The sequence below is a fragment of the Bos indicus x Bos taurus genome, chromosome 9 (genome assembly GCF_003369695.1).
Source record: "Bos indicus x Bos taurus breed Angus x Brahman F1 hybrid chromosome 9, Bos_hybrid_MaternalHap_v2.0, whole genome shotgun sequence".
NCBI lineage: Eukaryota > Metazoa > Chordata > Mammalia > Artiodactyla > Bovidae > Bos > Bos indicus x Bos taurus.
In genome coordinates this window covers 22,120,152-22,133,606 of record NC_040084.1, presented here as the reverse complement: position 1 = coordinate 22,133,606, position 13,455 = coordinate 22,120,152, and the positions used below count along the sequence as shown (strand labels likewise).

General features: G+C 35.1%; 1 protein-coding gene across 3 annotated transcripts in view; it reads left to right on the top strand.

Annotated features, from left to right (window-relative positions):
• IBTK (inhibitor of Bruton tyrosine kinase) overlaps positions 1 to 13,455 on the top strand; it is a 95,004-nt gene that overhangs the window by 64,559 nt on the left and 16,990 nt on the right. For all 3 annotated transcript variants that reach the window (XM_027551000.1, XM_027550999.1, XM_027551001.1), the window contains exons 21-25: positions 1,517 to 1,629; positions 3,807 to 3,955; positions 5,896 to 6,059; positions 7,105 to 7,197; positions 7,737 to 7,880. In XM_027551000.1, coding sequence (XP_027406801.1) covers positions 1,517 to 1,629; positions 3,807 to 3,955; positions 5,896 to 6,059; positions 7,105 to 7,197; positions 7,737 to 7,880 — 663 coding nt within the window. The remainder of the gene's footprint in view (positions 1 to 1,516; positions 1,630 to 3,806; positions 3,956 to 5,895; positions 6,060 to 7,104; positions 7,198 to 7,736; positions 7,881 to 13,455) is intronic.

Here is a 13,455-nt window from a genome sequence, read left to right as displayed (position 1 = left end):
ATGGCAGTCAGGAGATGTTAATGTTTTGGAAGTTGGAAAGTGGTTGTTGAGCAATAATGACTTAGAACAGAAAAGACTAAAACAGAATTCTTGACAGGCTTAAGAATTAGAGGCACTAAGTTTATGAGTGCACATGGTTGGATTTCAAAAAGCATTGTTAGAGAATTTTTCAAAAAGCATTCATCTATTCCTGAACCAAATAAGTGCCTCTTCTCCATCTTGATAGAAGAGAAAAGGTTTGCCTTCTGGGGAGGGTGAACCAAGGGGATTCATCAGCCATTCCTCTAGATCCCTCAGTATAGAGAACCCTACTAGTTCAAGAGACATGACCTATAGTGCCTGGCATTTGGGAGTCCTCTGATAAAATATTCCAGGTTCTACATAATCTCCCTGTTGACTGTTTGACAAGTCAGGTTTAGAATTTCCAGTCTGTGTTTCAGGCTAGTTTATCAGCTGATTATAGAATTACTTTCCCTTTACTTGGTAAATGACCTCTTAAAATTTTGGGATGTTCAAGTAATTTACTACATGTAAGTATGAGTGTATATATATGTAAGTATATAATAATCTGGAGAAGGCAATGGCACCCCACTCCAGAACCCTTGTCTGGAAAATCCCATGGATGGAGGAGCCTGGTGCTGCAGTCCATGGGGTCACTAGGAGTCGGACATGACTGAGTGACTTCACTTGCACTTTTCACTTTCATGCACTGGAGAAGGAAATGGCAACCCACTCCAGTGTGCTTGCTGGAGAATCCCAGGGATGGGGGAGCCTGGTGGGCTGCCGTCTATAGGGTCGCACAGAGTCGGACACAACTGAAGTGACTTAGCAGCAGCAGTATAATAATCAACTATGTTGCTCTCTGAAAAGTTCTTCTTGGTTCCAGGAATTTTTTTTAACCTCTTTTCTGGAGTTTGATGGTAGCTGTTGGGATACTTGATATTTATAAATATCTGACATGGATGTATGATGTGTTTCCACATTAAAAGTTATCATAAAATTAACATTGACTTAAATATATTATCCTTTACAAAATAATAGTATTCATAGCTGACCTGTGTTAACTGGGGATAAATTATATAATGAGATTTAATATTTTTGGATGAGATAAGATACTTATATCCTCATAGATAGTGTTATTTTCCCTTTCCTGGTTAATAATGCTTAATTCAAAGAATTAAGCAGCCCCTGAAATGCTTTAAAAATTATCACCAAATATTTCTAGTTCCAGATAGTTTGTATGTGAACATGTACAGTATTTTACTTCTTGAAGTATTTTCATATATACCACCTTGTTTCTGACTTCCACAGAAATACTAGAGCTACAGTGTGATAGGATTATATTGAAGTTTAGTGGAACTCTGGGCCATGTAGATAAATGGGACTCTAGAGCGTGTGTATTCTTCTGTTTTCTGTTTGACCAAAATGCTGTATTCCATTGCTCAAAATTTCATTGTTCTGTTTTACCTCTAACGTAACTTTTTAAAAATGACTTTTATGTTTGCTTCCTTCCTAGGGAAAGTATGGTCAAGAAGACAAAAACAAAAGCAAAAAAGAAGCCACGTAAACGATCAGATAGTTCTGGAGGTTATAATCTTTCAGATATTATTCAGAGTCCACCATCTACAGGTGAGTGGAACCTATTTGAGGGTGTATTTTCTGATCTAATCTTTCAAGACTCTATTCCTTATCTAATTCATTTAACATGTGTTGAATACTATTACATGCTGTCTGCTGGGTCTACAGAAACAGATAATCCTTGTCTCAGGGATGCCACAGAAAATGGTGTGTGTTGTGGTTGAGTACTCTGATATCTGCTCTGTGAGCACAAGAGAGGCACACAAAGCAGTCTGAGAAGATCTGTTAGAGGATACATCTGTTAGAGGAAAGTGATAGCTGAGCTGGCTCTTGCAGAGTAGAGAGGTTAGTTAAGAAGAAGAGGCAGGTTGACATGGTAAGAGAATAGGGCAGTGTTTCAAGCCTAGAGACAGTAGAAAGATTGCACATATCTTATGCATACAGTTCAGCTTGGCTCAGCCATATCAGATCTCTGCAGATAGGAGATAGGTTGGAGAGAGTCGGACTTTGGAAGACATTAATTAATAATACTATCTAGTATTACAGATGGAGAAGGCAATGGCACCCCACTCCAGTACTCTTGCCTGGAAAGTTCCATGGACGGAGGAGACTGGTAGGCTACAGTCCATGGGGTCGTTGAGAGTCAGACACGACTGAGCGGCTTCACTTTGATTTTCCACTTTCCACTTTCATGCATTGGAGAAGGAAATGGCAACCCACTCCAGTGTTCTTGCCTGGGGAATCCCAGGGACGGGGGAGCCTGGTGGGCTGCCGTCTATGGTGTCGCACAGGGTCAGACATGACAGAAGCGACTTAGCAGCAGCAGTATTACAGTCTACACCCAACTTTCCCTACCTGTCCAAAAATGTTTTGATAGCCTTTTTTGTTTTAATGTAAAAGAAAATCTAATGTCTTACTAAGATTGACATTGCCTTTGCTTATTAATGTTTTTTTAGTGTTTTTAAACTAGAGTAGCACCCCCTCACAGCGTTTTGTTCTGTTTTCAGAAGTTGAGGCCAGTGGTGGTATAGACTGCCCTATATTCTAGATTCATCTGATTAGATCTAAATTAAGCTACCTAAATTTTAAGTTTCTTTAGATAAAACTTTGAAGTGTAAACAAATAATGACACTACAATATGGCTTCAAGGAATTGTAGGTGTATCTATAGCAGTAAGACAAACTGGTGCAATTTCTATCCACAGTATATTCTTTCATAGTCAGCTTTATACAAACAACTTAAGTACAAATGAGGTATTTGATATGTTTGATAAATAATGCAAAGAATAATTGTTTTAGGTAATATAAAAGATATTTTAAAAGATAGCTAATATAAAGGTATTTCTCATTTACTACATATCTTGATTCCTATTTTAGGATCTTTTCAAGTTTAAAATTCTGTGATTTTTCATTCTCTGTGTTACATGAATTACCTCACATCCTTAGAAGGAAGCATAGGTACATTGATGGGAAGATATTTAAATGGATAGACAATCATGGAACTAGTGATTTTCCAAATACCTAAAGGTTTATGGAAAAAGCAGACATTTGGTTTGTTTTAAACGATGTTATTGTTAGCACATGTGTTAGAGTCATAGCATTTCAGAGTTGGAAGAGACATTAGTAATGAACTAATTTATGCCCCTTCCTTTAAACTTGAAGCAAGGTCAGAAAACGTTTACGTGATTTCAGGTAGTAACAGAAGTAAAATTTTTTTTCTTGATTTCCCTTTGGTATTCTTCCTGCTATAGTACTCTTTCTGTAGCCAAAGCAAATAATGATTGAAAGGTTAAATTTAATGGCCAAAAAAAAGACCTATTCTTGAAGAAATTTTGAGTTTGAGGCTAATTTCATCAAGGATAGTTGTGTGAACGCTTAATTTTTGTGTTGATCCTTAAAGTTAGAAGACATTATTTATTAGATTAATTTATATTTGAATTTTGGGAACATTCCACTAGTAAATTATACACTTTCTTATAAAAAGAGTAGAGTTTACTTATTTTTGTCTTCCTTTTTTATCTTTATGGGGGAAAATATTCTGAGTCACTTCTTAAATTAGATACCAAATAACAATCTTCCTTATAATTAATATGTAATTGAAATGAATAAAACTTGTTTTAAAACCTCCATTTCAGTTTTTTTACTTCATTAAATTATTTGGTTCTTTAAATGTAATTCATGTGTTTAATGTATATGTGTTTAAATGTTTAAAAACTTTTTACCTTTTAGGATTGTTAAAGTCTGGTAAGACCAATTCTGTGGAGTCTCTTCCAGAACTGTTGACATCAGACTCTGAAGGAAGCTATGCAGGAGTGGGTAGTCCTAGAGATTTACAGTCTCCTGACTTCACAACAGGATTTCATTCAGATAAGTCTGAGGTTTGTCTTTGTTTTTTAATGCACTATTTTCTTCAAATTCTAGTCTAGAGACAGTTTAGTCTCTCATTGTTTTTACTCTAAAGTGAAAGTCGCTCAGTTGTGTTCAACTCTGCTACCCCATGGACGATACAGTCCATGGAATTCTGCAGGCCAGAATACTGGAGTGGGTAACTGTTCCCTTCTCCAGAGGATCTTCCAGCCCAGGGATTGAATCCGGATCTACCGCATTGTAGGCAGATTCTTTACCAGCTGAGCCACCAGGTAAACCCAAGAACACTGGAGTGGATAACCTATCCCTTCTCCAGCAGATCTTCCTGACCCAGGAATTGAAACGGGGTCTCCTGCATTGCCGGCGGATTCTTTACCAGCTGAGCTACTAAGAACCCAGCTTTTTTTTACTGGGCTTTTTAACAAGTGTTTTACTCTAAGACACTCCTCTAACTGGTTTATAAAATATATATATATATATAAAATTAGTGACATAATACCTGTAGTATTAATTTTCTCAAATTTGCCTAATGTTTCTACTCTTAAAGATTTTAATGGCAGTGTTGAGCTCTTTATGATGTTATATTTCTAATCTTTCTATATTAAATATAATATTGATGTAAAGTATAACAATACTGTATAGGCAGTTGAAATATATGTGTATATGTAGTTGCTCAGTCATGTCTGACTCTTTGCAACCCCATAGACTGTAGCCCACCAGGCTCCTTTGTTCATGGAATTTTCCAGGCAAGAATACTGGAGTGGGTTGCCATTTCCTACTCCAGAGATCTTCCTGATGCAGGAATTGAACCCATGTCTCTTGTGTCTCCTGCGTTAGCAGGCACATTCCTTACCAGTAGCACCACCTGTATATTCATGGCTGGATTACTTGAAATTTATTTTGTGGAATGTCAGTTAACACCAGCTAAAAACTAAGGAAAATGATTTTAAAAATGAGCTGAATTACAATTACAATTTAGTATCTTTTCTCCATGATATTTAAGAACAATGCAATCTGAAATAGAGTTCTTCTAGTCTAGCATAATTGACACCAAGCTGCTGAATTCCTAGTCGGGTCAACTCTGGGGAGGCCATATTTTAGACATCTCTTAACATTTTATTCCATAGTTGTTAATCTGTAAGGAATGAAAACCTCTAACTTACCAGATATTTTTTTCTAACCTCTGTGCTTTCACAAAACATATCAGAATATCTAGAAATTTGTGAGACCTCAGAAAATGTACCCTTTATTAAGAGTCTTCTAGGCCTCAAGGATTGATACAAAACAAATTTTTATTAAATTTTTTTATGTAGAGTAAAAGTTTGGGGGCAATTCATATTACACTAAGGTTGGTCTGGAAGACAGTTGAGGTTTAAATGAAGGTTGAAGTGCCTTTCTAGCAGTAATAGAAGAATCTATCCTGGCAGTGGAAATAACTATTTCAATAACTTCCTTGACCTCTTTTAATAGCAATAGTTTTAGCATCCCTTTTGAAGTGACAATATTATTTGGCTTTCATTTTATTCAGAGTCCTTTAAGTATATTCAGAGTGAATTGTGTGACATTTATACGAAACTTTAATTTTTTTTCTTCTTCAAATCATGGACATTAATTTTAAAGTTACTGCTTCATATCTTATTTGAACCACTTATATTTATTAACATTTTTCCTTAATGCTCATGTAAATAGGGCTTTAATATGCAGATTTATTTCCCTAAAAATTACTCCCAAAGCTTCCAGTAATTAGGTTATAGCCACTGAGGATTTGAAAACTGATCAAGATACTAACCTATAGAAGAAGTGAATTAAAAGTGCTAGATGATTATTGTCATAAAATTTTATTCTTTAATATAGTTTAACCAGTATTTACTGAGTACCAACTGTGTGTAAACTGCTATGCTAGGGGTACCTGTTATTACTCAATTAAAAAAAATTTTTTTTTTTCCTCCAGGGGAAAATTAAATCGTATGTTAATGGTACACCTCCTGCATATTTTAGGGAAGATTTAAAACCATGGGAAAAATCACCAGTACTTAAAATAACTGCTCCACAGCCCATTCCCAGTAACAGAATTGATACTACAAGCTCTTCCAATTGGGTGTCTGGCTCTTTCAGGTAGGATTTTTATTTTGTTCTGTACTGTACTTGTTAGTCAGCAAAATATCGTTCATTTTTAGTCAAATGAAAATTTTTAATGGAGCTCATCTAAAAACATTAATATAAATTTCTAATATAGAGAAAATGATCTAACTGCATACAAATTACTAATCAGCTAAAATAGGCTTTTTTTCCAGACAAAATATAGTTGCCTTTGTAGTGTCATTAATGAATACTAGTAAATCCTCCGTAACAAAGACATACATGCACACAGTGCCTTGATATCACCATTTTTTTTCTAATGAATAGTGTATATTAGTAAAAACACCCACTCAGGAAGACCATTTTGTCTTTTATAGGCTTACTTTATCTTTTCTTTAGCACATTAAAGGATATTTAAGGTCTCATAAAATGTGTTGTTATTCACGGTTATTGTCAGAAGATACTCATTTAATGTTATACTGTAGTGTTAATTTGCCTATATATTCTATCCATAATTTTATTTAGAAAGTGCAATTTTTAAAACTGAAGGAGTAAATATAATTAAAATACAGTATTCTTTCAAAATGCTTATTGAGGTTGTTCTTCATCTTTATTACCTAGTATGGTTTATTATAGGCCTAAAACTGTTAATTGCCTTACTAGTTATACTATCATCTGGACCATTTGTGTAAATATTTTGAAATATGCTCTATTGCACAGTTGGAATAAAGATTATGATGTCCTGGTTTATGATGGTTCATGGTCTAAAGATAGTCAGAAAGTAGTTGCAAATTTTTTTGCCTAAGTAAACATACTTGTGGGAACACTTGGAAGCATCTTCTAATCATTAATGTTAGACTTACTTGTTAAACATGTATCACTTAACATTTGACTTTAGATACATTTTAATTATTACTTATGTATGTATATATAAAAGTAGCTTTCATTTATGAATTTGACCACAGCTGACAAAATGGACCTAAACTGTCCTCTCATTAATAATCTTATATATAATTTACAGTTTCAGTAATATTTGGGTAGTAATGAGCGGGTTGTAAAGTAACTTTTATATGTCTTTTAGTCCTGTCAGCCCTCCTGTCATGGATCTCAGAACCATCATGCAAATTGAAGAAAGCAGACAAAAATGTGGAACTACACCAAAGACAAATTTGGGGTTGGTTACAAAATCATAAAAAGGAAAGAACATGTTGTATTATAGTTTTGCCCTAAAGAATTAGAAAGACCTACTGGACCTTTCCTGTTATTTTTCTGCATTTGATGTTAAAGTTAGTTCTAAGCTCTTTTCTATTAATAGGTAATTTAACCTCCATAACATTATTTCTTAAGTATGTGCTAAAGATTGAGTTGGGTTGATAGTCCAGCTCTTGTGGAATACAATATTATATGCCAGAAATTGGCCTCTAAAATAATCAGTATAGGCTATTTCTGATACAAGTATGATGCACACTATTGCAAGGGCTCATTGTAGCTATTACTTTATCCTTGGTAGTATAAACTGATTTTATATATATACATATGGTCACTGTTGAAACTTGTGGTCATTTTGATCTACTAATAGTAAAATTTCATCCAATAAACACAAAGCAATATAATTACCTGTATTCTTAAGCAGAAATTTCTAGCAAAATTAGTTTTTATGGAATTAAACTTTCTCAGAAGCAGTAAAACTGATTGGTTTAATTTAATTTCTAGAAAAATGATTTCTCATGGAGTTAAACTTTCTCAGAAGCAACGAAAAATGATTGCATTGACTACCAAAGATAATAATTCAGGAATGAATAACATGGAAACAGCTTTAAGTGCGCCTTCAAAAATCCCCAAGCCAGCGAATGCATGGTATGCTCTAATTTTTATTAAAATAAGCTTTGTACATTAGCTTTTAAGGTGGTTCTTGGCTTTGGGTTTTTTTTTCCCCTCCTGTTTTTTCAAATATTTTGTTTCCCCTTTGCTTTTATGTTATGAATCAGACCTTGGGAAATACTTTATTTTTTTGTTTGTTTTGACAAGTATATCATGATTTTCAAATTTTTTTCATATGTGTAGATAAAATTTCTTCTTGGTATTTTAATGTTTATTGCTAAAGTAATTTGAGAGCATTATTTTTTCATTGTTTTATAAAAATAATATATATCATGGAGAAGTTTGATAAATCTCTTCTAGCACCCTAATTTCTTTGCACATTCCCTGTATGTATCATGTTATTGTAGCTTGTCATTGTCACTTTTAAGCAGGGCTGTTTACTTAACAATATGTTATATAGTTTTCTCCATTAGAATTTAACCATAAATGCAGCATTAATAGGAATCATTTCCAAAGAGTTCAGATGGCAATTTTGAGATATGTAAAATAGATTGTACTTCCTGCTTCCCTTGCATCCTCCTTTTTTGGTAACTAATATCATAATAGACTTTAAAAAAAAAAAGTCTATTTTTGGCTGCACTGGTCCTCCTCGGTATGCACGGGCATTCTCTGGTTGTGGCATGTGGGCTCAGTGGTTGTGGCCTGCAGACTCCAGGGTGTGCAGGCTCAGTAGTTGTGTTACTTGGGCCCCGCTGCTCTGTGGCATGTGGAGTCTTCCTGGACCAGGGATCAAATCTATGTCCATGGGATTGGTAGGCAGATCCCCAGCCTCCATACCACCAGGAAAGTCTACTAATAGAATATGTGGAAACCAGTTTTAGAGGAAAAATACATGGAAATATGAAGGGCAGGAAAAAACCCTGTTGCTGTCCCAAGCATAGAAGAGGGTACTAGAGATTACCCTTGACTGGGGGGAGGGGAGGGGCGTGGGGAGATCCTTTCATTGCTTCTAATGCCACTTTTTTCCTATTTGTAAGAAGAAATATTTTTTCCCAATTAAAATGCAAATTATTTTGAAGAGAGTGGCAACTCATTTTGATTGCCATCAGGAAGACTACATGTCAGAACCACTAGTAAATATAAAACTTGATCACAGAAAAAAAAAGACATGAGAAAACCCAAGTGAAAAAGAAAAGAGTAAAACTTGAGGGAATGGGTTTAATAGAATGTTTCGATTCATTGGTATTTGTTGTGTAGCTTCTACATGCAAGGCATGTTCTAGTTTCTGATAAGGCAATATACAAAAGTGATTTGATCACTGCCTCTGTTAGGTTTATGGAGTAGATGGTAACAATAACCCTGTATACGAGACAGCAAAAGGGACACTGATGTATAGAACAGTCTTTTGGACTCTGTGGGAGAGGGAGAGGGTGGGATGATTTGGGAGAATGGCATTGAAACATGTATAATATCATATATGAAACGAGTCGCCAGTCCAGGTTCGATGCACGATACTGGATGCTTGGGGCTGGTGCACTGGGACGACCCAGAGGGATGGTATGGGGAGGGAGGAGGGAGGAGGGTTCAGGATGGGGAACACAGGTATACCTGTGGTGGATTCATTTTGATATTTGGCAAAACCAATACAATATTGTAAAGTTAAAAAAAAAAACAGAGTTACTGTTTTTCCTAAACAAAAGTATGGAAAGACCAGGAAAAAAAAAAAAACTTCTTAAATTAGTTCTCAAGATACTAAACATATTGCAATTTGAGCCAGTTAACTAAGCACATGTGGAAGCTTTCTGCTGTCGTGTCAGTCATATCTGATTCTGTGACCCCACAGACCAAAGCCCACCAAGCTCCTCTGTCCATGGGATTCTCCAGGCAAGAATCCTGGAGTGGGTTGCCATTCCCTTTCCAGGGGATCTTCCCAACCCAGGGATGAAACCTGTGTCTCTTATGTTTCCTGCATTGGCAGGCGGGTTCTTTACAACTAGTGCCACCTAGGAAGCCTGAGGAAGCTTTGGGCTTAGTAAATACAATTTCAGCCATGCCATAAACCAGTTTCCTTATTAAAAAACAAAAAGTAAATGAACAGAAAGAGGAACAAAACAGTGATCACTCAAGTTGGGAAATCCAACTAATAGACTTAATCCAACTCTTGTTTAGAGCCTATTTCAAACACCAGAGTTCATTCCAACCCCAATAAAGAAATTCTCTTTTGACTGGTTAAGATTCACAACAGAACCATTGTATGATTGTAGTTCCTTTTTTACGCTTTTATTTTTTCCCTGGAATAACTAATAAATAATAATAATTCCCTTACTGGGAAACATCCCAGATTACTTATGACTTTTGTTTTTTATTGGAAACATTTTCATTTAGAACTCTTGAGTTCTCTGGTCTGAACTAGGCCTTTTTCAGGCATGCTTAATACCATGATCTTGAGACTTCTCTTAATTGTCATCCTGGGGATTTCCTTTGCTTCCCTCCAGTGTTTGATCCCCAGTTTCTTAGAGGCTGTGTTTTTTTATTTCTTGGCTTACTCTTTGATTGAGGTAGCACACTCCACATCAAAACCGGTAGTTTTCTGATAAAGAAAGTATAGGATGTACATTTTTGGAGCTCTTATAACTTTGAATTTGTTTTTATTCTCACCACCCTTGACTGATAGGTGGGAACAGAATTCTGAGTTGGAAATCATTCGTAGAGTTCCTTTTTCTTATTTCTGTTGGGAAGTCTAATGCCATTCCAATTCCTAACTCTTAATATGTTACCAGTTTCTTTCCCCGCTTCCCCCTTTTTATCTCTGGTGTTCTTAAATTTCATAGTGAAGTGCCTTGATGTGGGTTTTTTTTTTTTTTTTTTTTTGGATACATTATACTGGCTACTTGGTGGGCTCTTTTATTAATTGTGAAAAGCTTGTCTAGGAACATCCAAGTCTAGGAACAACTTGTATACTATTTGATACTTTCTTCCTTACTATTTTCTCTAGAAATCATATTAGAAAAAAAAGGAATAGATTTGTTTTTCTGAGGATGTCTCTTGTAAATGTTGGTCTTTGTTTTTCTGAGGATATCTCTTGTAAATGTTGGTCTAAATAAAGTTGGTAGAATTTAAAGTTTGCTCAGCTTTGAAAAAAGTAGAAAATTAATACAAAATTAGCATTTTAATTTGATTTGATTTACAGATTGTATATATGGAATATATTCATTGCTATAGTGATTTTTTCCAACTACTTCTCAAAGGGACATCTTCATCTCCTGATGAATCATCTAATGTGATTTTTCTTAATTATTAAAGGATGTTTTTATTGTTTTTTTATCTTAATAACGGGCTTCCCTGGTAACTCAGCAGTAAAGAATCCACCTCCAATATAGGAGGTGTGGGTTTTGACCCCTGGGTTGGGAAAATCCCCTGGAGGAGGAAATTGCAACCCACTCCAGTATTCTTGCCTGGGAAATTCCAAGAACAGAGGAGCTTGGCGGGCTACATACAGTCCATGGGGTTGTAAAAGAGTCAGACACAACTTAGCAACTAAACAACAACTTCTTAATAATAAGCTTAATGTGCAATTAATTAGCAAATCACAAATTAGCCCTTTAAGTCTACCGGTTGTGGTAGGGAATTTACTTAGTTTGTTCACCCATTCATTCACCTAGTCTGTATGATGACTTCCAGTATGTAACAGTACTCCTGCTGCATGCAATTAGGTGTGACAGTGTTAAATATGAAAAATAACTGGTTTTTGCATTACAATGAAATTCTAACCAGTTGACTTTTAAATCTGTTGTGAAAACACCAAGTGTATATGGGAGTTGATCACTTTTCATTATCCTTTATTTTACTTGGAGAAATAAAACTACATTTCTTACCAGCCATCTTGAGTGAAAGAATGCACGATCTTTGTGGCCTGGCTGTATGAATGTAACTTCTTCCAAATTCCATTTTGAGCTAACCTATAAACTAAGTTCAGTTGCTTAACTTTTTAGCTAGAAATTTTGCTCATTAAAGCACAATTTTTAGAGCTTCCTTAGTTGAGAAAAAAAATGTTGATTAATTTTTTATGTGGGTACAAATGCTTCTTAAGTTTTTCTGTCTGCTAAAATGGAAAAGAGCCAGAGCCTTTGAGTTAGGAAAGTAAAATTGTGGGAAATCAGACATCAGACACTGTTTCAAATTATGGCATGATCAGTGGAAAGAATAATAGAATTCATTTAAAGAAGTCTGCATAAGACATTTTATAAGTGACCACTATGCATGATTAATAAACATGCAAATATAAGATATCTTGTAAGTAAGCATTGCTACCTACACTTATTCTTAAGGAGATGGTATAAAATAGCTATGAAAGAAAGAATTTTTTTTAGGGTGTACATTATTTATTACATCTAGAAGTTTGCAAATTACCACTAAGGTGAATCTGACGTCTTGTGGTTTTTACACAGATGATGGTGAAGTTTTTGTATTTAGAGACATGAATTACTTACAAAAGACATTCATCAGATTTTTTTGGCAGAGTATTTGCCAGCAGTGTTCCCCGTGACTAATAATACAAAGTACTTTATAGCATAGTTGTGTTGTTTGCCAGTAGAAACTTTCAGGTATGTGTACTTTGGGGAGGAGAAGAGAGTTGGTAAGGAAATGGGGTGTGGTTCTTTGTGTTTAATTTTTTAACGTTCTGCCCATGTATGTCCTTTGAAGAAAATTTTGTGATAAAGTCAAAGTCAGGTAAGTTCCTTTTGAAGAAATATCTTTAACATGAATGCCTTGGTAGGTCATATTTCTGATAAATCTGTAAAGAAAATCTCTTTCTTATGATTAAAGGACTTTGCATAGGGTGAATGATTTTCTGTGAACATAGTAGTACAGTGATTAAGCCTGGTAATCAGGAGTCAGCCTTGCCTGAACTTTAAAATGTGGATCTGTTGCCTAGCAGTGTGAATTCAGATTAAGTCTTTAATCTGACTTTCCAGTCTTTCTCTGTCAGAACAATTTTTTTTTAAATTTTATTTTATTTTTAAACTTTACATAATTGTATTAGTTTTGCCAAATATCAAAATGAATCCATCACAGGTGTACATGTGCTCCCCATCCTGAACCCTCCTCCCTCCCCATACCATCCCTCTGGGTCGTCCCAGTGCACTAGCCCCAAGCATCCAGTATCGTGCATTGAACCTGGACTGGCATCTCGTTTCATACATGATATTTTACATGTTTCAATGCCATTGTCCCAAATCTTCCCACCCTCTCCCTCTCCCACAGAGTCCATAAGATCAGAACAATTTTTTAATCTTTCTCTGTTTTCTTGTTCATAAATAGACTAAAAACAGGACCTATTTCACAGGGGTATTGTGAAGAGTAAACAGAGTTAATGAAACACATTTAGAACAGCACCTTAAGCATTATATAATATAAGTATTAACCATTAGTGTATAAATAAAATGTAATTTTATTTGTAATATTTTCACATGATTGATTTCTTTAGCATGTATTGAGTTATTGGTGAGTTTTTTCCTTAGAAAAACCTTATGTGAGGCAGTCCTATTTAATTATTGAGCAGATAGAAATTTGATAGAAGGTTTCAGCTGATTTTGTTATGAATAGATGC